The sequence below is a fragment of the Artemia sp. Qi Xiang Cuo genome, chromosome 14, assembly GCF_049724085.1.
Source record: "Artemia sp. Qi Xiang Cuo chromosome 14, ASM4972408v1, whole genome shotgun sequence".
In the NCBI taxonomy this organism is placed as follows: Eukaryota; Metazoa; Arthropoda; class Branchiopoda; order Anostraca; family Artemiidae; genus Artemia; species Artemia sp. Qi Xiang Cuo.
This window is the reverse complement of record NC_142807.1, coordinates 26,986,975-27,012,749: the sequence shown is the minus strand read 5'-3', so window position 1 is coordinate 27,012,749 and position 25,775 is coordinate 26,986,975. Positions and strand designations below refer to the sequence as shown.

General features: G+C 33.0%; 1 protein-coding gene across 2 annotated transcripts in view; it reads right to left on the bottom strand.

Moving 5' to 3' along the window:
* The window catches only part of LOC148944323 (farnesyl diphosphate synthase-like), a 169,224-nt gene extending 150,878 nt beyond the window's left edge, over nt 1-18,346 (bottom strand). For both annotated transcript variants that reach the window (XM_089100074.1, XM_089100075.1), the window contains exon 1: nt 18,232-18,346. In XM_089100074.1, the coding sequence (XP_088956200.1) occupies nt 18,232-18,326 (95 nt within the window). In that variant the 5' untranslated portion in view covers nt 18,327-18,346. The remainder of the gene's footprint in view (nt 1-18,231) is intronic.
* Nucleotides 18,347-25,775: the final 7,429 nt, after the last annotated feature.

Sequence of the window (25,775 nt, the reverse complement as noted above, 5' to 3'; positions counted from 1 at the left end):
ATAGGCCCTTAATTTAGGTATCTGACTATCTCGTAATGGCTACGAACTGCTAAGAATCTTGATATATACTATAAAAAACACTTCATTCTAAACAAATTGTAGGTACAAAAAGATTTATAGGCCCTTAATTTAGGTTTCTGACTATATAGTAATGCCTACTAACTGATAATAATCTTAATATCTGCTATAAAAAACACTTCATTCTAACAAATTTTAGGTACAAAAAGATTTATAGGCCCTTAATTTAGGTATCTGACTATCTCGTAATGGCTTCGAACTGCTAAGAATCTTGATATCTGCTATAAAAAAAACCTTCATTCTAAACAAATTGTAGGCACAAAAAGATTTATAGGTCCTTAATTTAGGTATCTGACTATCTCGTAATGGCTACGAACTGCTAAGAATCTTGATATTTGCTATAAAACACTCTTCATTCTAAACAAATTCTAGGTACAAAATGATTTATAGGCCCTTAATTTAGGTATCTTACTATCTCTCAATGGCTACGAACTGCTAAGAATCTTGATATCTCCTATAAAAAATACTTTATTCCAAATAAATTGTAGGTACAAAAAGATTTATAGGCCCTTAAAATACTTCCTAATTTTTCATAGAAGATAGAAAAGTCCAAGTTCTCTTCTGAATTTTACCAATGAACACAATTCAATTCTAATGTCTCAAGAGAAAATAAAAAGCTTCCACTTCAGTTTTAAGTTCACCATGACATAAAAAATCTAAAGTTCAGTTCTAAATTTTTACATAGAAGATAGGAAAAGTTATACTATGATTTTGATTATTTCCTATGAAGATTAAACGTTTCACTTCAATTTTTAATTTTTTCTCAAAGAAGTGAAGAAAAGTTCAACTTTGATTCTGAATTTTCTCAATGAAAATGAAATAAGTTATTGATCATTTCTATTTTCCCAAAATAATATAAAAATTTTCCACTTCAGTTCAGACAAAAGTTATACTTGTGATTATTTTCCATGAAGATAAAAAGTTTCATTTTAATTCTAAATTTTCTTAAATTCAATTCCGACCTTTCTCAATGAGATGAAAAAATTTAAAGTTCTGCTCCAAATATTTTCCCGGAAAAGAAAAGTTCAACTTCGATTCTGAGTTTTCTCAATGAAAATGAAATTAGTTATTGATCAATTCTATTTTCATAAAATAATATAAAATTTTCCACTACAATTCAGATTTTTCTCAAAGAGATGACAAAATTTAAAATATTGTTCCAAATTTTTCATAGAAGATAGAAAAAGTTATACTTTGATATAATTCTAAATTTTCTTAAATTCAATTCCGACCTTTCTCAAAGAGATGAAAAATTTAAAGTTCTGTTCCAAATATTTTCCCGGAAAAGAAAAGTTCAACTTCGATTCTGAATTTTCTCAATGAAAATGAAATAAGTTATTGATCAATTCTATTTGCCTAAAATAATATAAAATTTTCCACTTCAATTCAGATTTTTCTCAAAGAGATGAAAAAATTTAAAGTTCTGTTCCAAATATTTCCTATGAAGATTAAAAGTTTCACTTCAATTTTTAATTTTTTCTCAAAGAAGTGAAGAAAAGTTCAACTTCGATTCTGAATTTTCTCAATGAAAATGAAATAAGTTATTGATCATTTCTATTTTCCCAAAATAATATAAAAATTTTCCACTTCACTTCAGACAAAAGTTATACTATGATTGTGATTATTTTCCATGAAGATAAAAAGTTTCATTTTAGTTCTAAATTTTCTTAAATTCAATTCCGACCTTTCTCAAAGAGATGAAAAAATTTAAAGTTCTACTCCAAATATTTTCCCGGAAAAGAAAAGTTTAACTTCGATTCTGAATTTTCTCAATGAAAATGAAATAAGTTATTGATCAATTCTATTTTCAAAAAATAATATATAATTTTCCACTAAACTTCAGATTTTTCTCAAAGAGATGACAAAATTTAAAATATTGTTCCAATTTTTTCATAAAAGATAGAAAAAGTTACGCTTCGATTTAATTCTAAATTTTCTTTAATTCAATTCCGAACTTTCTCAAAGAGATGAAAAAATTTAAAGTTCTGTTCCAAATAATTTCCCGGAAAAGAAAAGTTCAACTTCGATTCTGAATTTTCTCAATGAAAATGAAATAAGTTATTGATCAATTCTATTTTCCCAAAATGATATAAAATTTTCCACTTCAATTCAGATTTTTCTCAAAGAGATGAAAAAATTTAAAGTTCTGTTCCAAATATTTCCCCGGAAGAAGAAAAGATCAAGTTCTCTTCTGAATTTTACCAAAGAACACAATTCAATTCTAATTTCTCAAGAGAAAATAAAAAGCTTCCACTTCAGTTTTAAGTTTACCAAGACATAAAAAATTTAAAGTTCAGTTCTAAATTTTTACATAGAAAATTTTATTTTCATAAAATAATATAAAATTTTCCACAACAATTCAGATTTTTCTCAAAGAGATGACAATATTTTTTAAAATCACAACAACTGAAGGTCAGTAAAAAAAAAACCTAAAATAATGTCATGAAATCAACATGCAAAGTCGACATAGCTTTATTTCATTTTTTAAGGTTCATTTAGACGAGGTTACGTGCGCGCACGTATCAAAAAATTTAAAGTTCTGTTCCAAATAATTTCCCGGAAAAGAAAAGTTCAACTTCGATTCTGAATTTTCTCAATGAAAATGAAATAAGTTATTGATCAATTCTATTTTCCTAAAATGATATAAAATTTTACACTTCAATTCAGATTTTTCTCAAAGAGATGAAAAAATTTTAAGTTCTGTTCCAAATATTTTCCCTGAAGAAGAAAGTTCAAGTTCTCTTCTGAATTTTACCAATGAACACAATTCAATTCTAATTTCTCAAGAGAAAATAAAAAGCTTCCACTTCAGTTTTAAGTTCACCATGACGTAAAAAATTTAAAGTTCAGTTCTAAATTAGAGTTTTTATGTGTGTGTAAGTTTTTTTTTGTGTGTGTAAGTTTTTGTGTGTGTGTGTGTGTGTGTGTTAGTTTTTATGTATGTGTAAGTTTTTGTGTGCATGTAAATTTTTGTGTGTGTGTGTGTAAGTTTTTGTGGGTGTGTAAGATTTTGTGTGTGTGTTAGTTTTTGTGTGTGGGTGTGTAATTTTGTGTGTGTGTGTGTGTATGTGTGTGCGTAAGTTTTTATTTGTGTGTGTAAGTTTCTGTGTGTGTGTGTGTGTGTGTGTGTGTGATTTTTGACAATAAACTCTAGTTTCCTATAAAAAAAATTATGGAAAATACAATTCTATCTTTCAAATGTGAAACTTAGTTCCATTCTCTGGTTCAAATGCAGAAAAACCCGTGTGGGTGAGTTGAAATAAAAAATTTTTAACAAGAAATGACTGAAAAGTGTTTTGGGGGAGATGGTTTGATTGGCAGAAGGATTTATTAGTGAAGTTATAGTGGAGGGCGACAAAGTCTTCAAATTCAAGTCTATAAGAAAAAAAAGTTCTGGATATTTTTGTAAGTTTGTAGTTTACGCACTAATATCATATCAGTAACGATTCGAGAATGTTTCCCCATTATATAATATACATAATCAGGTAATTTTCTCAAGCTCTAGGTCAGAAATAGAGGCTGTTTCCAAAGATTTAGAATAAGAAAAAAATTGTCAGGTGTGGGACTCGAACCCACGACCCCATATGGGGTTGATGTTAGTGTTGTCAGTCAAATGCTATGACCTTGAGAAAAGAGCTTGAGAAAATTGCCTGATTATAGAAAAATGGGGGAAACATCCTCCAAAAGTCGACAGGAATCCCCTCCAGCGCTTTCTCGGATATGTTGAAAGGTTAATTTAGACGAGGTTACGTGCGCGCACGTAACCTCGAGGCTTGGAAACAGCCTGTATTTCCGACCAAGAGCTTAAAAAAATTGCCTGATTATCGATAAATGGGGAAACATCCTCGAATCGTTACTGATATGATATTAGTGCGTAAACTACAAACTTACAAAAATATCCAGAACTTTTTTTTCTTATAGCCTTGACTTTGAAGAGTTTGTCGCCCTCCACTATAACTTCACCAATACATCCTTGTGCCAATCAAGCCATCTCCCCCAACACAAATTTCAGTCATTTCTTTTTAAATTTTTTTTATTTCAACTCACTCACATGGGTTTTTTCTGAATTTGACCCAAAGAATGCAACTAATCTTCACATTTGACCGATGAAATTATATTTTCCATAAGTTTCTTACATAAAACCAGAGTGTATGGAAAAAAATCACACACACATACACACAAAGACACACAGAAACTTACACACATACAAAAAAACTTACACACACACACACACACACACACACAAACTTACATACCCACACACAAAAACTTACACAAACACACAAAAAAACTTACACACCCACAAAAACTTACACACACACAAAAATTTACACAAACACAAAAACTTACACACACACAAAAACTTACACACACACACACACACACAAAAACTTACACACACACACACAAAAAAAAGAACTTACACACACATAAAAACTCTAATTTAGAACTGAACCTTAAATTTTTTATGTCATGGTGAACTTAAAACTGAAGTGGAAGCTTTTTATTTTCTCTTGAGAAATTAGAATTGAATTGTGTTCATTGGTAAAATTCAGAAGAGAACTTGAACTTTCTTCTTCAGGGAAAATATTTGGAACAGAACTTAAAATTTTTTCATCTCTTTGAGAAAAATCTGAATTGAAGTGGAAAATTTTATATCATTTTAGGAAAATAGAATTGATCAATAACTTATTTCATTTTCATTGGGAAAATTCAGAATCGAAGTTGAACTTTTCTTTTCCGGGAAATTATTTGGAACAGAACTTTAAATTTTTTGTTACGTGCGCGCACGTAACCTCGTCTAAATGAACCTTAAAAAATGAAATAAAGCTATGTCGACTTTGCATGTTGATTTCATGACATTATTTTAGGTTTTTTTTTTATTTACTGACCTTCAGTTGTTGTGATTTTAAAAAATTTTGTCATCTCTTTGAGAAAAATCTGAATTGTAGTGGAAAATTTTATATTATTTTTTGAAAATAGAATTTTCTATGTAAAAATTTAGAACTGAACTTTACATTTTTTATGTCATGGTGAACTTAAAACTGAAGTGGAAGCTTTTTATTTTCTCTTGAGAAATTAGAATTGAATTGTGTTCATTGGTAAAATTCAGAAGAGAACTTGAACTTTCTTCTTCAGGGAAAATATTTGGAACAGAACTTTAAATTTTTTCATCTCTTTGAGAAAAATCTGAAGTGAAGTGGAAAATTTTCATATTATTTTGGGAAAATAGAAATGATCAATAACTTATTTCATTTTCATTGAGAAAATTCAGAATCGAAGTTGAACTTTTCTTCACTTCTTTGAGAAAAAATTAAAAATTGAAGTGAAACTTTTAATCTTCATAGGAAATATTTGGAACAGAACTTTAAATTTTTTCATCTCTTTGAGAAAAATCTGAATTGAAGTGGAAAATTTTACTTTATTTTAGGAAAATAGAATTGATCAATAACTTTTTTCATTTTCATTGAGAAAATTCAGAATCGAAGTTGAACTTTTCTTTTCCGGGAAAATATTTGGAACAGAACTTTAAATTTTTCATCTCTTTGAGAAAGGTCGGAATTGAATTTAAGAAAATTTAGAATTATATCAAAGTATAACTTTTTCTATCTTCTATGAAAAATTTGGAACAATATTTTAAATTATGTCATCTCTTTGAGAAAAATCTGAATTGTAGTGGAAAATTTTATATTATTTTATGAAAATAGAATTGATCAATAACTTATTTCACTTTTCATTGAGAAAATTCAGAATCGAAGTTGAACTTTTCTTTTCCGGGAAAATATTTGGAGCAGAGCTTTAAATTTTTTCATCTCCTTGAGAAAGGTTTGAATTGAATTTAAGAAAATTTAGAATTAAAATGAAACTTTTTATCTTCATGGAAAATAATCACAATCATAGTATAACTTTTGTCTGAACTGAAGTGGAAAATTTTTATATTATTTTGGGAAAATAGAAATGATCAATAAATTATTTCGTTTTCATTGAGAAAATTCAGAATCGAAGTTGAACTTTTCTTCACTTCTTTGAGAAAAAATTAAAAATTGAAGTGAAACTTTTAATCTTCATAGGAAATAATCAAAATCATACTATAACTTTTCCTATCTTCTATGTAAAAATTTAGAAATGAACTTTAAATTTTTTATGTCATGGTGAACTTAAAACTGAAGTGGTAGCTTTTTATTTTCTCTTGAGAAATTAGAATTGAATTGTGTTCGTTGGTAAAATTCAGAAGAGAACTTGAACTTTTCTATCTTCTATGAAAAATTTGGAAGTATTTTAAGGGCCTATAAATCTTTTTGTACCTACAATTTGTTTAGAATGAAGTGTTTTTTATAGCAGATATCAAGATTCTTAGCAGTTCGTAGCCATTACGAGATAGTCAGATACCTAAATTAAGGGCCTATAAATCCTTTTTTACCTACACTTTGTTTAGAATGAAGTGTTTTTTATAGCACATATCAAGATTCTTAGCAGTTCGTAGCCATTACGAGATAGTCAGATACCTAAATTAAGGGCCTATAAATCTTTTTGTACCTACAATTTGTTTAGAATGAAGTGTTTTTTATAGCAGATATCAAGATTCTTAGCAGTTCGTAGCCATTACGAGATAGTCAGATATCTAAATTAAGGGCCTAAAAATCTTTTTGTACCTACAATTTGTTAGAATGAAGTGTTTTTTATAGCAGATATCAAGATTCTTAGCAGTTTGTAGGCATTACGAGATAGTCAGACACCTAAATTAAGGGCCTATAAATCTTTTTGTACATACAATTTGTTTAGAATGAAGTGTTTTTTATAGCAGATATAAAGATTCTTAGTAGTTCGTAGCCATTACGAGATAGTCAGATACCTAAATAAAGGGACTATAAATTGTTTTGTACCTACAATTTGTTTAGAATGTAGTGTTTTTTATTGAATATATAAAGATTATTAGAAGATCTTAGCCATTACGAGATAGTCAGATACCTAAATTAAGGGGCTATAAATCCTTTTGTACCTACAATTTGTTTAGAATGAAGTGTTTTTTATAGCAGATATCAAGATTTTTAGCAGTTCGTAGCCATTACGAGATAGTCAGATACCCAAATTAAGGGCCTATAAATCTTTTTGTACCTACAATTTGTTTAGAATGAAGTGTTTTTTATAGCACATATCAAGATTCTTAGCAGTTCGTAGCCATTACGAAATAGTCAGATATCTAAATTAACGGCCTATAAATCTTTTTGTACCTACAATTTGTTTAGAATGAAGTGTTTTTTATAGCAGATATCGAGATTCTTAGCAGTTCGTAGCCATTACGAGATAGTCAGATACCTAAATGAAGGACTTATAAATCTTGTTGTACCAACAATTTGTTTAGAATGAAGTGTTTTTTATAGAAGATATAAAGATTCTTAGCAGTTTTTAGGCATTACGAGATAGTCAGATAACAAAATTAAGGGCCTATAAATCTTTTTTGTACCTCTAATTTGTTTAGAATGAAGTGTTTTTTATAGCATATATCAAGATTCTTAGCAGTTTGTAGGCATTACGAGATAGTCAGACACCTAAATTAAGGGCCTATAAATCTTTTTGTACCTACAATTTGTTTAGAATGAAGTGTTTTTTATAGCAGATATCAAGATTCTTAGCAGTTCTTAGTTATTATGATATAGCCAGACCCCTAAATTAAGGGCCTATAAATCTTTTTGTATTTACAATTTGTTTAGAATGAAGTGTTTTTTATAGCAGATATCAAGATTCTTAGCAGTTCGTAGCCATTACGAGATAGTGAGATACCTAAATTAAAGGCTTATAAATCTTTTTGTACCTACAATTTGTTTAGAATGAAGTATTTTTAATAGCAGATATCAAGATTCTTAGCAGTTCGTAGCCATTACGAGATAGTCACACACCTAAATTAAAGGCCTATAAATCATTTTGTACCTACAATTTGTTTAGAATGAAGTGTTTTTAATAGCAGATATCAAGATTCTTAGCAGTTCGTAGCAATTATGAGATAGCCAGACCCCTAAATTAAGGGCCTAAAAATCTTTTTGTACCTACAATTTGTTTAGAATGAAGTATTTTTTATTGCAGGTATCAAGATTCTTGGCAGTTCGTAGCCATTACGAGATAATCAGATACCTAAATTAAGGGCCTATAAATATTTTTGTACCTACAATTTGTTTAGAATGAAGTGTTTTTTTATAGCACATATCAAGATTCTTAGCAGTTCGTCGGCATTGCGAGATAGTCAGATACATAAATTAAGGACATATAAATCTTTTTTTACCTACAATTTGTTTAGAAATAAGTGTTTTTTATAGCAGATATCAAGATTCTTAGCAGTTCCTAGCCATTACGAGATAGTCAGATACCTAAATTAAGGGCCTATAAATCTTTTTGTACCTACAATTTGTTTAGAATGAAGTGTTTTTTATAGCAGATATCAAGATTCTTAGCAGTTCGTAGCCATTACGAGATAGTCAGACACCTAAATTAAGGGCCTATAAATATTTTTGTACCTACTATTTGTTTAGAATGAAGTGTTTTTAATAGCAGATATCAAGATTCTTAGCAGTTCTTAGCTATTATGAGATAGCCAGACACCTAAATTAAGGGCCTATAAATCTTTTTGTACCTACAATTTGTTTAGAATGAAGTGTTTTTTATAGCACATATCAAGATTCTTAGCAGTTCGTAGCCATTACGAGATAGTCAGATACCTAAATTAAGGGCCTATAAATCTTTTTGTACCTACAATTTGTTTAGAATGAAGTGTTTTTTATAGCAGATATCAAGATTCTTAGCAGTTCGTAGCCATTACGAGATAGTCAGATACCTAAATTAATTCTATTATGCTTGAATTATTGTATTGGAACACTATCACCTTCTCCCCCTCCCCTGCCCTAGGAAATGTGGGAACGAAGGGTCTCTGAGCCTTCCCCTTGATGCAGATGTTTTCCCTCCATAATTGACCCCTCCCTGCCCTCAGAAAGGGGGGGACGAAAGGAAACGTTATATTCTAGGTTACATTGACAATACTTATCAAACGTCACTTGTGTATTATACAGATAACAAATTTCATTACCCCTTTTTAAATTTTAATCAAATAATTATGATTATAGTTTCCAATTTTTTGTCTTATTTTCAAAATGTTCATATTTGTTTAGAATGAAGTGTTTTTTTTATAGCAGATACCCCCCCCCCCCGTGCAACTGAACCCCCCATGTAACTCAACCCCTGTATAACCGAAACCCCGTACAACTGAACCTCCGTGCTACTGAATCCTCGTGCAACTCGACCCCATTTAACTAATCCCCGTGTAACTGAATCCGCATGTAACTGAACCCTCGTGCAAGTCAACCCTCGTGCAAGTCAACTCCCTCAAAACACTTTTCAGCCATTTCTTGTTAATTTTTTTTATTTCTAAACTATTTAAAATTGACAACACTGTGTAAATCATCACTTGTGTTTTATACAGTACACATTCATCCCATCTCCTCTAAAACACTTTTCAGTCATTTCTTGTTAAAATTATCCAATCACTAATTACCCCTTTTTTTCTCCACCTTCAAATGTTCCTTTAGTACCTACGCAATTAGACTAAGTCTTTGCCCAGTTAACACTAAGATGTAAATTGAGTAACCCTCTCACAATAACGAACCAAACCAGATTATACCCACCTAACCAGATCAAAAAATGGCGGTCACACTAACTTGATTAGTAATTGGATTCAGATATACTACGAACGGACTTTCAGTCCTACATTCACGGGTTTCTGCAAAGTTTTATGGGCTTCATTGAAAATATACCAGTTTAAAAAAAAAAAAACAAGTAATCAAGTTACTCCAAATAGAATAACCACCGCAATATCACAACTTGAACCAAAAAAATGCGTGTTAGCTCATAAAAAACCCGTCTGCTAAGCCAATGTACCGTTCCTAGTAATAGATGAATGACCCTGGTAAGACATATTACGCAATCACTGGTGAAATATATAGAACGGTTACTACTGACCTGCCTGGGAATTATAAAACAATTTCTGCCTCCATCTCCTCTCTTTTCTCCCTTAGAACTAATTCTGCATTTATGTGAGGCGCAGTGAGAGCTGATATTTTTGTCATTAAAATGCATCCTTTGAGGTATCGCTCTCTCTCCCTAACTATAAAACAATAACAGAACCTTATTGCAGAAGTTTAAGTGCCGTCACGCGGGATTTTTCTACGGGGGGGAGGGAATTTCTTTGGGATTTTTCATGAGAAGAAAATTTTTGCACGGGGGGGGGGGGGCAAGGCTTACAAACCATACTTATGGTGTGTAAATTCCTATTGTCCACTTTCCTTAGCACTTCTCAGCTAAACTAAAAAAATAACAACTCAAATAAAATTCTCAAATTTGGAAAGCCATATTTTCCATGATGGGTTATTTTCCGGGGGAGGGTTTTCTGTGGGGGGTATTTTTTTCGGGGGGTGGGGGGGGTAAACACCTAAACCCGTAGATAGTGACAGGGTGAAGGGAGCCCCCATTAAAAGGCATAAAAAAGGAGAAACTAATCTGGCATTTGACAGTCATTAACTTGTCTTTTACCCAATGGTATAGTGGATTTAGTTAAATGGGGTTGAGTTGCACGGGTGTCCAATTGCGCGAGGGTTCAGTTGCATGGGGGTTTAGTTGCATGGGGATTTAGTTGCACGGTGGTTCAGTTCCACGGTGGTTCAGTTGCACGGTGGTTCAGTTCGACAGAAGTTCAGTTGCACGATGGTTTAGTTACAGGGGTTCAGTTACACGGTGTTTCAGTTGCAATGGAACCAAAACACCCCTATCTTTGCCCAAACCATATCTTTATTTAACTAGGCTATTTAAAGTCTGTTCAACAATATTATTAACCACAAGAATAAGGAATTATGTTTTACTTCAGCTACTTGCTGAAATTCATCAGCCCAATTTTGCCCAATGGGAAATAAAATTTTATCCCAAGAAAAAGAATAAGCGTGAGTCTAATTTTTATATGCAAGTATAGTAGGAGCTAACATTAATTTACCATTATAATTAAATTTAGCGGACAAATGATCATTAAGTACCTGGAAAATATTTTAAATTCCGATTCTTTACCTTTTCTGTTTGTTCTTCGGTACAAACATATTGAACTATACCATTTGCTATGCGTGTGTCAATAGGTTCATTGGGGTCTAAAAAGTGCATTTGGTGTATGAAGGTGGCTCGAAATCACCATTAGTGGTTTGTGTTCTATGTAGGGCCCGACCGATATATCGGCTGGCCGATATCATCGGGCCGATATGGGAGTCAGATTCATTATCGGATATTGGAAAAAAATATTGTATATCGGCCGGTTTGTTTTTTTATGTGCAACTTATCCAAAAGATGGTTTCAGATTTCTTCAGGTAATTTGCTTATACAGTCCTTGAAGGCAGAGACACCAGCTAAGTCTGACCATGAAAAGAGCAACAGAGGTGAGGCAAATGAAGCAAATGTATATCTGTTGTCAAAACTTGTCAATACACACCTTGTACAGCAATGTTCTAAATGTATGGCAAGTTCAAAAATGCACAAATTCTACCATGACGACTAAAAATAATAAAATAAACCATATATTTCTGTTTAATGAATGTTCACTAAGTTAATTTGCGTGGGTGAAAGATCCAAGATTCAATTGATCAAAACCATGATATCCAGTCAGTGGCGCAGCTAAGAAGGCGCACACTGAATACAGGGGCGTCATAAAGTTGGGACGGGGATTTCCCGTGTGTCAGCACCGTGTACCAGCACCTTGGAAAATTTACCCATTTACCTTGGAAATTTAGCTTATGTGCTCGCACTTACTGGCATACTGGACGATTTTGTTGACACATTCTTTAACCCCTCCTCCAAACTTGAAACCCCAGCTGCACCCCTGTATTCAGTGTGGCTAGCATGGATTCGTTAGTAAGAGACCATATCAAAAACAGGAAAAGAACATAAACACGACAAACGAGTTTATGGCCAGTAAGTAAAACAAAGAGGAACAACAAAAATCCGACGAATATTTCGCCTATATATAACTAGCCGTCTTCAGCATAAAAAAGAAACTAGAAACTAAAACTAAAAAACATAACTAAATATTATATATATATATATATATATATATATATATATATATATATATATATATATATATATATATATATATATATATATATATATATATATATATATATATATATATATATATATATATATATATATATATATATATATATATATATATATATATATATATATATATATATATATATATATATATATATATATATATATATATATATATATATATATATATATATATATATATATATATATATATATATATATATATATATATATATATATATATATATATATATATATAACTAAAATAGATTAAAATAAAATATATAATATACTATTAACTTGCATTTACAATTTGCAGCTGCCTCCATCAAATCACGAAAGAAACTGGATTAAAAATTTTAAAATAATATAATCCAGTTACTTTCATGATTTGATGGAGGTAGTTGCAAATTGTAATTTAAATTATTTTTATATTATATGTTCTATTTTAATCTATTTTAGCTATATTTATATTTTTTTTTTTAGTTATGTTTTTTAGTTTCTAGTTTCATTTTTTTACGCTGAAGACGCCTTGTTATATACGGGCAAAATATTCGTAAAATTTTTGTAGTTTCTCTTCGTTTTATTTACTGGCCACAGACCTGTTTGTCGTCTTTATATTCTTTGCTTTATTTTTGTCATGGCTGGCCGGTTCGGCTTTTGATCTTTCATAAGACACCATATCATATCAAACACACACACACACACAAAATATATATATATATATATATATATATATATATATATATATATATATATATATATATATATATATATATATATATATATATATATATATATATATATATATATATATATATATATATATATATATATATATATATATATATATATATATATATATATATATATATATATATATATATATATATATATATATATATATATATATATATATATATATATATATACTACGAAAAATTTACGAAAAAGAAAGTTTTTTTAAAGGAAAGTAAAGGCCAAATTAAACTTAAGATCTTTAGAAATAGAAGCCTACAATAACTCAAACTCAAAACGACCAGAAATTATTATTAAAGAATAAAGAAGAAAAGGAGAATAATTTGTATGGCTGTAAAACTGCATATAAATTTATATAAATGTATATACAGTGTATGTAAACACAGTAAATGTATAAACATTCATACACACCGAAACTAGCTCTTATCTTGGCTTTCTGCCAAAACAGGTAATTAGCCTTTTTCAAGTCACGCACGGGCTACAATCTGAGAATATAAATATCACGACGTGAAAATAACAAAAAAAAAAAAAAATGATAAACCATCACAGCCATTCCACCAATTATTAGAAGAAAAACAAAGATCTTTTATCAAATTTCAAATGACATTTCTATGGCCCAAAAAAAGAGCATAAACGAGGAAAAATTAAAATGAAAATTAAAGGAAATTAAAAGGAAATTAAAATAAAATGGAAATTAAAGGGAACATTTTTCCTTACCAATAATAAAAAAAAAACAATAAGAAAAAGTTTTGACAGTCCATGGCACAATATTACTATCAACACCACAGACTATTGTGAAACCTAATAGATAATCTGTGCTAAAACTGATAGGTTGCCCCTTTGTGTTAAAACATTTTGCGGCAAATTTCAAATACTCCCGCCACTTCGTGGATCCCTCTCCACTATGAAATTTTGGTTATTACTCTGTTATAGCATTGATTAGAAGTTAGCACGAGAAATTTCCATATTTTCACAAATTTAATCAACCCCCGGCCCCCCATTTTAGAAATCTTACATAGGCCAATCAGTTAAGTCCACTGTATATAAATAATAGATTAAGTCATAATTAGTATATAAATTAAGTCATACCTGTGAGAATGGACAGTTGCAAACCACTTCGCCAGCTCACCAAGTTATTTTCTGCTTTCGCAATTACGAATAATACAAATTCGCACCATTTTTCAGTGACTGACAAATATATACTAACCCGCTAATGTGAGAGTAAGTGGGAGGAGCTGTTTGTACGCACCGAGAATGAAGCGCAAAAAATCATCAGCCTTAATCTTACTGTTATATTATCTTTATTTAGTGGTTTACATATAGTATTGGTTATTGGGAAATATACAGACGTCTTCAGGAGGGATTTTTTTCTGAGACTGAGGGGGGGGGGGGTACTTGGGAGGATCTCTACATGGCGAAAGTTTTCATGGGGAAGGGAAATGGTTGTGATGGGGTATGCCGGATTTCCCAGCATTATTTAAAAAACGATCAGAAATTTAATAAAAAACGAGTTTTCAACAGAAAAATTTTTCAACTGAAAACTTGTCAACATCAAAACTCAAAACGAACAGAAACTATTACGTATATGATTGGGTTCGCCCCCTAGTCAATACCTCACTCTTTACGCTAAAGTTTTTTTTAGTACTTTCATAAGAGCTATTTATTCTAATTAACGGCCTCTGTGATCAAGGGGTCATTCTTAAAGAATTAGAAAAAATTTCGAACTTTAGCGTAAAGGGCGAGGTATTGACTAGGAGGCGAACTCTCTAATAAACGTAATAAAAATATACAAATATAGAAGTTCGTTACGTAAGTTAATTCGTAAGTTAAGTATATTTTTTACAAATAAAAACGTTCAAGACAAGACAAGATTTATTCGTAATTAATTAATCACACAATGAGTACATTCTTCTAATCCCCCAAAGGCTCCTAGGCCTGTAAAAGACGGTGAATACATTCATTTCAATTAAACACCAAATCAATAGAAGAAAAATGTCAAGCACATCAAATATAATTGAATAAATTAAACAGACTCCAATCAATGCTACAAAAAAAAAAGAAAAACAGATAAAAAAAAACTTTAACGGCAGAAAAGCTGGAATGGCAGATATCCGTGTAATAACATTTACAATAGATAGTTTACGGGCATCATAATTGCAAAACAGAACAAAGAAAAGGGGAAAAAATTAAGAGACCCCCCCCCTCCCCCCAAAAAAAGATGTAGGACAATCCAATAAAATAAACCAAAATTTCAAAATATATATTTGGAACCAAGCCACAGAAAAAAATTAGACAAACTCAGTACCCCTCACAAAAAACGTTCCTAACCCAGGCTAGGGTCAACCGCCCCACACCCCTAAATAATAATAATAAAATTAAAAATAAAATAATTAAACATGAAAAATCAAGACATTAAAAAAATTTCTTAAAATTCTTTTGAAACTATCAAACGAGTTACATTCTTGGCCTTACTCAGGTAGGCTATTCCAAACGATATGACAAGCAGTTAATGGATTAAAGTCAGACCTTACCGATGGAGTAAATAAAATATTAATATTCCTTGAATTGCGAAGATGATGTGAAGACCTATCAGGTCTTCACATCATCTACAAATCAAGACTACAAATCAAGTAATGGGCTAGTTGGGTTAGTTGTAGAACAATTTGTTTCCTTTATAAGCTTTCTTGCCTTATCATATAACTAAGAAAGTGGTTTCAGAAAAGAAGAGAAAGTTGACATCAATATTGTAGGGCAATAAGAGCCGTAGGACTGAACTAAGCAATGGAACAAAATTTTTAAAACTGATCCAGAAAAAATGTGTTTTAGCTTCCTCAAAATTCCAAGGCTCCTTGAGATCTTCATATTAATTATTCCAATATGGTGCTTGAATGAAAGGTTTTCATCGAGAAGAATACCGAGAAATCGGAAATATCGTTCCTTAGGTCCACTGAGAGAGCCCCTTGAAAGCTGGATATTAGTTAACTCAGGGCACGCCAGAGAAATACGGGAAAAATTCAAAAACTTGACTTAGCAACATTTAGGGCAAAGCAATTTGCATAAAACCAAAGAAAGACTCTCTCAAAAAGGCCAATTAATTTGGGAAGCATCGCAGACTTAGTTCCTACTACAGTACCAATGGTACTATCATCAGGGAAAGCAACGAGAGTGTCCACATCCTGTGAAAACGATGGTTTTTTTAGCATTGAAAGATTCAGGATGACATAGGCGACAGCAAACTCTAGGTTTGTGTTTCTTAACCAAAACTATAAGGTCATTAAAATAAATCCAAAACAGAAACGGTCCAAGAACAGACCCTTGAGGAACACCAAACTCAACTTCAGACGAAAAGCGGGAAAGGAAATCTACGATGATAGTTTTACCAGACAATTAGGAATCAAACCAAGCATGAGCCTGTCCTCTTACACCATTGTGTAATAGCTTATACAGCAGAATCTCATGAGTTAAAGATTCAAAAGCCCTACGGACATCTAGAAATATAGGAGCAGGAATCCAACCAGAGTCAAGCGTGCTGTGGAGAAAATTTAAAAGAGTTACACACGCATGCTCCGTAGAATGTTTAGCTCGGAAGCCAAAATGAAAATCATGAAAAAATCTTTTAGCCTCTAGAAAAGCAAGTAGACGTTAAAGCATGCTCTTTTCAAAGGTTTTGCTAAAAACAGACAGCAAAGATTTAGGACGATAATTCGCTGGATCATTTCTTGGTCCACCTTTATATAAAACAATTACTCTAGCTCACTTTACAGAATTGGGGAAAATCCCATTTTCAAAAGAAAGATTTATAAGCTATGTCAATGGAGAGATAATTGAAGGAAGAATGAACTTAACTATGGTAATACCATAGTTGGAATACAGTCAGGGCCAGACGACGAAGAACTCTTCAAGCTATTTACAATCCTGGCTAATTCAACATCAGAAGCAGGATATAACACCATCAATTTGAGATAAGGAGGACTAAGATAAGATATGTAATCTGGTTGTGACTGTGGAGACCTGACTGAAGGGTTTTCCCAATATTGGCAAAATATGATGTAAATTCTTCTTGAACAGATGGAATACCCTCAACAACCACATCACCAACTACAAGACTTGGAGGGATAGAAGGAGCCGGAGAAGAACGTTTGAGGACGGAATTGGTCACTTGCCAAGTTTTTCGAATATCTCTCCCACAATCCGAGAATTTTTTGGAATAATAAAGGAATTCAGCCTTCCCGTATAAGGAATTGAAAACATTCCTGCAGAGTTTGAATTGATGAAGACGTGCAGCTTTCAAAGATGGTTTTGCTGACTTAAAGGCTTTCCAAAGATTATTTTTTCTTCTCCAACTCTTTAGAAGACCAGGGGTCATCCATGGGTTAAGAGGAATAGATCTTTCTGACCTTGAAGCAGAGGGGGACAGAGCACATACGTCAAAAATATACTCCTTCACTGACTCATAAAAGGAATCAAACTTTGAACAAAAATCATTGTCCTCACCAAAAATATTCCATGTCTTCTCAGATAAATGGGATCTAAGGCAGATCAATTCATTCAAACCAAACCTAAAAGAAGATGAAGCTGATGCTGGAGTGTTCCTACTCAATGTTTTTTTCAAGGATAAAACTGGAAAATACAGGAAAATGATCTGAAATATCACTCACTACAACAGAATTCCGAACCAAATTAAGAGACGAAAAAATTTTATCAGTTAAAGACGCTGACGTATCAGTTACACGTGTCGGAATACAGGTTGGTGGTAAAACCCCAGCAGCGAGCCTATCTGAGAGAAAATCCACCTTAGTAGAGGAAACCATGTCAATTAGATTTAAGTTAAAGTCTCCCATTATTATAAGTTTACATGGACGTCTGCCTATTAAATCCAAGACCTCAGCAAGGACCTGAAGAAAAGAAGGGACGGATCCAATGGGAGATCTATCAACATTACCAATTATCAAAACCTTATTTTGTAATTTAATTCCAATAAACTGGGATTCAAAAACCCCCTCGTCATTCCTAGGCAGGTGTTTTCGAACACTATAGGGAAAAATATCGGAAATATACATTACTAGACCACCGTTTGCCATCCTTCTGCGATTTAGTTGCTCCATTTTGTAATGGAAAAAAATCTTTGCATAGAGTCAAGAACACTTTTTTTCTTGATATAGCGCTGTAACCAAACACTTAGTCATAGAAAAATGCTGGAGGGAATGTGGGATACCAACAAGCAATCAAAAGCCCAAATTAGTACCCGAATAAACTTACCCCGATGAGACTGTCACAATTAACTTCGATGATGTTACAAGACACCTTCTCAGTCGTTGCATAGATAGGACTACCGGCTTCAGCATAAAGGACATTTGATACGGGATTCCTGTAATTACTCACTAGTGTTTGTGTACAAGCTCTTAGGGACGAATGAACTTAATTTTAATGATGGTTCTAATATTCTACTTAAAAGATAAGAAGGCTTTATCTTAGATCCTTCAGTTAATGGATTTTACTTGGATTAAATTCAAGCCTTTTAGATTGTATGTTATAAATATCTATAAAAAATTACAACAAATTTTGGCACTGATGTGCTTTTACTATCTAAATTAAATGTTTCTGACGAAAAACCCATATTAAATAGAAAAAAATTCTCAAAACAACTTTGCATCCTGGGAGAAACCACAAAGAACATACACAATTGTGCTATGGAGCAACGCAATTACTGTCAAGTATTTTGTTCATGTATTTAGCAGTCGAAAGAAATTCTAAGTAATTTTGAAAAAAGTCGAAAATCTGAAATTCTGAATAACTCAGAAAAATTCTTCGAGGTAAGCTTTTCTCTAACATATTGCAGCGTATAACAGCAACATCAACTCATAAACATGTTGGGACGGGGGATTTTCAAAATATAGGGGGGGATTTTTTGGGTTTTTTCAATGAAAATACCAGAGCAGGGTAATTTTCAATGAGACTACAAAAGAGGTTTTTTGAAAATCTAGAGGAATAAAGATGTCCCTGGCCCCCCCCCCCCCCGAGTTGGCACCAGTACTACTACACTGTACAATAAAGCAACAAAAGAAACTTGATCCGAAAGTAAATTTCCAAACATTAGAACTATCTAAAAACACATACCGAATCGGTTACTGTTTTTAGATAGTTACTATATCACAGTTTTTGCCTTTCAGGCAACAATAAATGCATAAATGAGTGAGCTTTGATTATGAGTCACTTACAAGTATTCACAGTCAGAAGCTGAAAAAATAAACAATAAACGCTTGTCGGGTTGCCAATCTGTGACTTAGTTGCATAATTTTCAGTTACAACTTGACAGATTTTATATTAGAATAACCAGGTCATTATCAATTAGGGTGCCACATATAACAAAGCCAAATTTCAAAGCTAGAACAAACGAAGAAAAGTAAAGATTAGCTGATTCCATAATTGGGAGCATGCTTCACACAAACCTAAAATGGAGGAAAGAAAGGGAATTCAAGAGTCTCAAATCTAAGTAACACTTTCTTTAAATATGTTTACTGCTTAACAATTAAGTTAACCCCTCTTTCTTTTCTGGAAACCCCTTATTCTCCTACCCAATTTTTAAGGTGACATCAGTTAGATACTTGTCCTCAAGTAGAAGGACTTTGAAGGGGAGCTCTTTTCGAACTAAAATAAAATTAAAACGTTTATCTAAATTTTGCTCTGTTTCAAGTATCATAGTCATTATTTTAATTTTTCTACTTAGCCACAAGAGAAAAAGAAATTATATTAGGACTAGAGATCCCCATTTTCAATACTAACAATACTATAGCCGCTCCTCCTTTTTCTGACTTCTTCTCACATAAGTAGTAAAGCCGTGTTATAAAGACTTTTGAGATCAGTTATTTTTAATTATCAACTTATTTTACTATATTTAAAATATCAACTTATTCACTATATTTTTAATTATCAACTAATTAAGTTAGGGCTGGACTGACTGATTCCTGTGCCCAATTTCAGAGCCTGGACCTCTTGAAAGTTAGTTATCTGTTGACATATCTGTTAAATTGTAACTGAAAAATGAGCTTCAAGAATAAAAAGTCGCTAGTAAAATACTTGGACTACCACAAAAATATAAAAAGTAAAAAATATTAAGGTATTGTTCACATTCGTGTAGTAAGATGCAATAAGGCCCATAGAGTCTAGTAAGAGGAGTAAAAGAAACAGATCTCCAGTTTATCATCATTTACGCCAAATCAATCAGAACGCTTAATTGGTTTTGTCAGCACGTCAAGGGCGGGTATTTTGGTCCAAATAAATAAAATTTTCATTTTTTTATGGCTATTTTAGGTGATTTTGGTTGTAAGTCACATGGTCTGAAACCTTAATATGGGTGATCCATTACTTGCATCAGAGTCAAGATATGTTCATACAAAATAAGGGGGTTCGTAGCCCTCTCAAATAGCGTTTCTTGTCATTTCTTCTAGGTTTCAAAAGTATAATTTCAAGTGTGCAACGTTTTTTGCTCTTTCTTTTTTTTGTCATGGCTGTCCCCTTAGCAGCAACGTTAAACAGAAATGGACTATTAGTTACAAAATCGGCAAAAAAAAGATTATTATGGGTGACGGGTAGTAACGAACAGTAGAGGTGACCCTATAACTCCCACCCCTCACCCCTGCTGCCACCTATAACTTTTTTAACACCATATATTGACACGAGAACCACGTGGTTTATGGTTTTCTCAGTGAGAATGAAAAAACAGGAATTTTGTCAATTTTATGTATGTTTTCTTGGATGGTTATGTGTGTGTTGGTCGATTTATTTGATGTTTTTCATGGATGTTTAATGGTTTTTGTCAGTGAGAATTTGAAAAACAGGGACTTTATCACATTTATGGATGACAACAGCAATTCATGTCTGTTTTATGGTTTTCTCAGTGAGAATTTGAAAAACATGAATTTTCTCACATTTATGTCTGTTTTCATGGTTTTTGTCAGTGAGAATTTGAAAAACAGGAACTTTCTCACCTGGAAAACCATAAACCACGTGGTGCTGTCACGAGTCAGAACACCTGTGCTGTCGACCTCAATTCACCTATCGTGAATCAATAATTCCCCTTAGAAACAACAAATTAATTTTCCTTTCTTGACAGATCAATCAATCAATGACATCATCTGTCAGACTTTAAAAATTTTCACCTAGAAACATTTTTCCAGGAATAGATCCAAAATCATTAATGTCTTTGCCTCGGGAACAGTTCTACTGGTCGAACTCCAAAGGATATTAATAACCACAGGCCATGGAAACAATTAGGCAAGAAACATCTTAGCGATGAATTGTTTTAGCGCGCGAGAAGGTTTCATATTAATTTGAAATGCGTTAGCACAGAGATGCCAATAACAAAGGAACACGCTGAATTTACGTTTAGGGATTATTTGGGCGAAACCGTTTTAGACAGGTTATGGAACTATTTCGGCGAAACAGATAGAGACATTTTAAAAGAAGATTTTGAAGAGATTTTGGAGGAGGTTTTGAGTGTGGTCGTTATAATACACAAGTTTCATTTGAACAGTGTTGTGAGGTCCTCTAACCCAACCCCAAAGGGTCCCAATCCTCCCACCCCAACCCCGAAGGAAGCCCCCGGTCCTCAAAGCCCCCCAAACTCCCAAAGGGCCACCGGCGCCCCCAAAGACCCACCCAGACCCCCAAAGGCCATCCCCAGGCCCCCAGGCTCCCAACTGTCCCCCCCCCCCGGACCCCCAAAGACCATCCCTGTGCTCCAAAGGCCCTCCCTGTGCCCCCAAAGGCCCTCCTCCGGTCCCCAAAGGCCCATCGAGCTCCCAAAGGACCAACGGGGTCCCAAAGGCCCTCCACCGGCCCCCAACTGCCCCAAAGGCCCTCCCCTGGTCCTCAAAGGTCCCCCAGGGCTCCCAAAGGCCCAACGGGGGCCCCAAGGCCCACCACCGGTCCCCAAATGTCCCATCTGGCACCCAAAGGCCCTCCCTGTGCCCCAAAGGCCATCCTCCGGTCCACAAAGGTCCACCGGGCTCCCAAAGGCCCTCCACCGGTCCCCAAATGTCCCCCAGGCCCCCAACTGCCCCCCGGACACTCAAAGGTCCCCCAAGCTCCCAAAGGGCCTCCGGCGCCCCCAAAGGCCCACCCCAGACCCTCAACGGCCATCCCCGGGCCCCCCAAAGGCCCATCGAGCTCCCAAAGGTCCAACGGGGTCCCAAAGGCCATCCACCGGTCCCCAAATGTCACCCAGACACCCAAAGGCCCGCCCTGTGCCCCAAAGGCCCTCCCGGGGCCCCAAAGGCCCTCCCCCGGCCCCCCTCCTCCTCCTCCTCCTCCCCCCTCCTCCTCCTCCTCCCACCTCCTCCTCCTCCCTCCTCCTCCTCCCTCCTCCTCCTTCCTCCTCCTCCTCCCTCCTCCTCCTCCTCCTCCTCATCCCTCCTCCTCCCTCCTCCTCCTCCTCCTCCTCCTCCCACCTCCTCCCTCCTCCTCCTCCTCCTCCTCCCCCCCCCATTCCCTCCCCATTTTTTATACTTTTTTTGTGCATTGAGACACAGAACGATCCCCTGCCCCCGCCCCCTCCCCCTCCAAAGGTCTGATTTTTTCAAAGTTCATTTTGAATTTCTTTCATTGAAATGCAAGAGTTGGAATATTTCAGTAGTGTTTGGTTGTGGTATACCTTGTCACAGTTACATTTTCTTAATTTTTCAAAGTTCATTTTGAATTTCTTTCGTTGAAATGCAAGAGTTGGAATATTTCACTAGTGTGATGTTGTAGTTTACCATGTCACAGTTACATTCCCTTAATTTTTCAAAGTTCATTTTGAATTTCTTTCTTTGAAATGCAAGAGTTGGAATATTTCACTAGTGTGATGTTGTAGTTTACCCTGTCACAGTTACATTCCCTTAATTTTTGATAGTCCATTTTGAATTTCTTTCGTTGAAATGCAAGAGTTGGAATATTTCAGTAGTGTTTGGTTGCTGTTTACCATGTCACAGTTACATTCACTTAATTTTTGATAGTACATTTTGAATTTCTTTCTTTGAAATGCAAGAGTTGGAATATTTCAGTAGTGTTTGGTTGCGGTTTACCTTGTCACAGTTACATTTTCTTGATTTTTCAAAGTTCATTTTGAATTTCTTTCATTGAAATGCAAGAGTTGGAATATTTCAGTAGTGTTTGGTTGTGGTTTACATTGTCACAGTTACATTTTCTTTATTTTTAAAAGTTCATTTTGAATTTCTTTCGTTGAAATGCAAGAGTTGGAATATTTCAGTAGTGTTTGGTTGCGGTTTACCTTGTCACAGTTACATTCACTTAATTTTTCAAAGTTCATTTTGAATTTCTTTCGTTGAAATGCAAGAGTTGGAATATTTCAGTAGTGTTTGTTTGCGGTTGACCCTGTCACAGTTACAGTCCCTTAATTTTTCAAAGTTCATTTTGAATTTCTTTCATTGAAATACAAGAGTTGTAATATTTAAGTAGTGTTTGGTTTCGGTTTAACATGTCACAGTTACATTATATTGATTTTTAAAAGTTCATTTTTAATTTATTTCTTTGAAATGCAAGAGTTGGAATATTTCAGTAGTGTTTGGTTGTGGTTTACCTTGTCACATTTACATTCTCTTATTTTTTCAAATTTCATTTTGAATTTCTTTCATTGAAATGCAAGAGTTGGATTATTTCACTAGTGTTTGGTTGTGGTTTACCTTGTCACAGTTACATTCCCTTAATTTTTCAAAGTTCATTTTGAATTTCTTTCGCTGAAATTGAAGAGTTGGAATATTTCAGTAGTGGTTGCTTGTGGTTTACCATGTCACAGTTACATTTTACTGATTTTTCAAAGTTTAGTTTGAATTTCTTTCCTTGAAATGCAAGAGTTGGAATATTTCACTAGTGTTTGGTTGTGGTTTACCATGTCACAGTTACATTTTCCTGATTTTTCAAAGTTTATTTTGAATTTCTTTCATTGAAATGCAAGAGTTGGAATATTTCAGTAGTGTTTGGTTGTGGTTTACCTTGTCACAGTTACATTTTCTTGATTTTTCAAAGTTCATTTTGAATTTCTTTCATTGAAATGCAAGAGTTGGAATATTTCAGTAGTGTGATGTTGTGGTTTACCTTTGTCACAGTTACATTTTCTTGATTTTTCAAAGTTCATTTTGAATTTCTTTCTTTGAAATGCAAGAGTCGGAATATTTCATTAGTGTTTGGTTGTGGTTTACCTTGTCACAGTTACATTTTCTTGATTCTTTAAAGTTCTTTTTGAATTTCATTCGTTGAAATGAAAGAGTTGTAATATTTCACTAGTGGTTGTTTTTGGTTTAAATATTCATATATAAAAAGTCAAGTATATAAATTTATATAAATGAAAAAATAAATAATTTTTTATCTATATTATATAGTTAATTTTGTTGTTGTTTTTGTTTAAATTTTCAAAGTTAAAATTTCTTGATTATTCAAAGTTCATTTTGAATTTCTTTCGTTGAAATGCAAGAGTTGGAATATTTCAATAGTGTTTGATTGTGGTTTACCTTATCAAAGTTACATTTTCTTGATTGTTCAAAGTTCATTGTGAATTTCTTTCGTTGAAATGAAAGAGTTGGAATATTTAAGTAGAGTTCGATTGTATTTTAACTTGTCACAGTTACATTTTCTTGATTTTTCCATATTCAATTTGAATTTATTTAGTCGAAATGAACGAGTTGGAATATTTAACTTGTGTTTGGTTGTGGTTTACCTTGTCACAGTTACATTTTCTTGATTTTTCAAAGTTCATTTTGAATTTCTATCGTTGAAATGCAAGAGTTGGAATATTTCAGTAGTGTTTGTATGTGGTTTACCTTGTCACAGTTAAATTTTCTTTATTTTTCAAAGTTCAATTTAATTTATTTAATTGAAAATTAAGAGCTTTCATATTTCAGTAGTGTTTGCTTGTGGGTTACCTTGTCACAGTTACATTTTATTGATTTTTCAATTTTAATTTTAATTTCCTTAGTTGAAATGCAAGAGTTGGAATATTTCAGTATTTTTTGCTTGTGGGTTACCCTGTCACAGTTACTTTTTCATGATTTTTCAAACTTCATTTTGAATTTCTTTCATTGAAATGCAAGAGTTGGAATATTTCACAAGTGTTTGGGTGTGGTTTACATTGTCACAGTTACATTTTCTTGATTTTTCAAAGTTTATTTTGAATTTCTTTCGTTGAAGTACAAGAGTTGGAATATTTCAGTAGTGTTTTATTGTTGTTTACAATGTCATAGTTACATTTTCTTGATTTTTCAAAGTTCATTTTGAATTTCTTTCGTTGAAATGCAAGAGTTGGAATATTTCAGTAGTGTTTTGTCGTGGTTTACCTTGTCACAGTTACATTTTCGTGATTTTTAAAAGTTCATTTTGAATTTCTTTCGTTGAAATGCAAGAGTTGGACTATTTCAGTAGTGTTTGGTCTTGGTTTAACTTGTCACAGTTACATTTTCTTGATTTTTAAAAGATCATTTATAATTTCTTTCATTGAAATGCAAGAGTTGGAGTATTTCATTAGTGTTTGTTCGTGGTTTACATGGTCACAGTTAAAGTTTCTTTATTTTATAACGTTCATTGAATTTATTTCTCTGTAATGCAAGGGTTTGAATATGTAAGGCGTGTTTTGTGGTGGTTTAACTTGTAACAGTTTCATTTTATTTATTTTTAAAAGTTCATTTTGAATTTATTTCTTTGAAATGAAAGTGTTGGAATATTTCAGTAGTGTTTGCTGGTGTTTTACCTTGTCACAGTTACTTTCTCTTGATTTTTCAAAGATCATTTCGAATTTCTTTCTTTGAAATGCT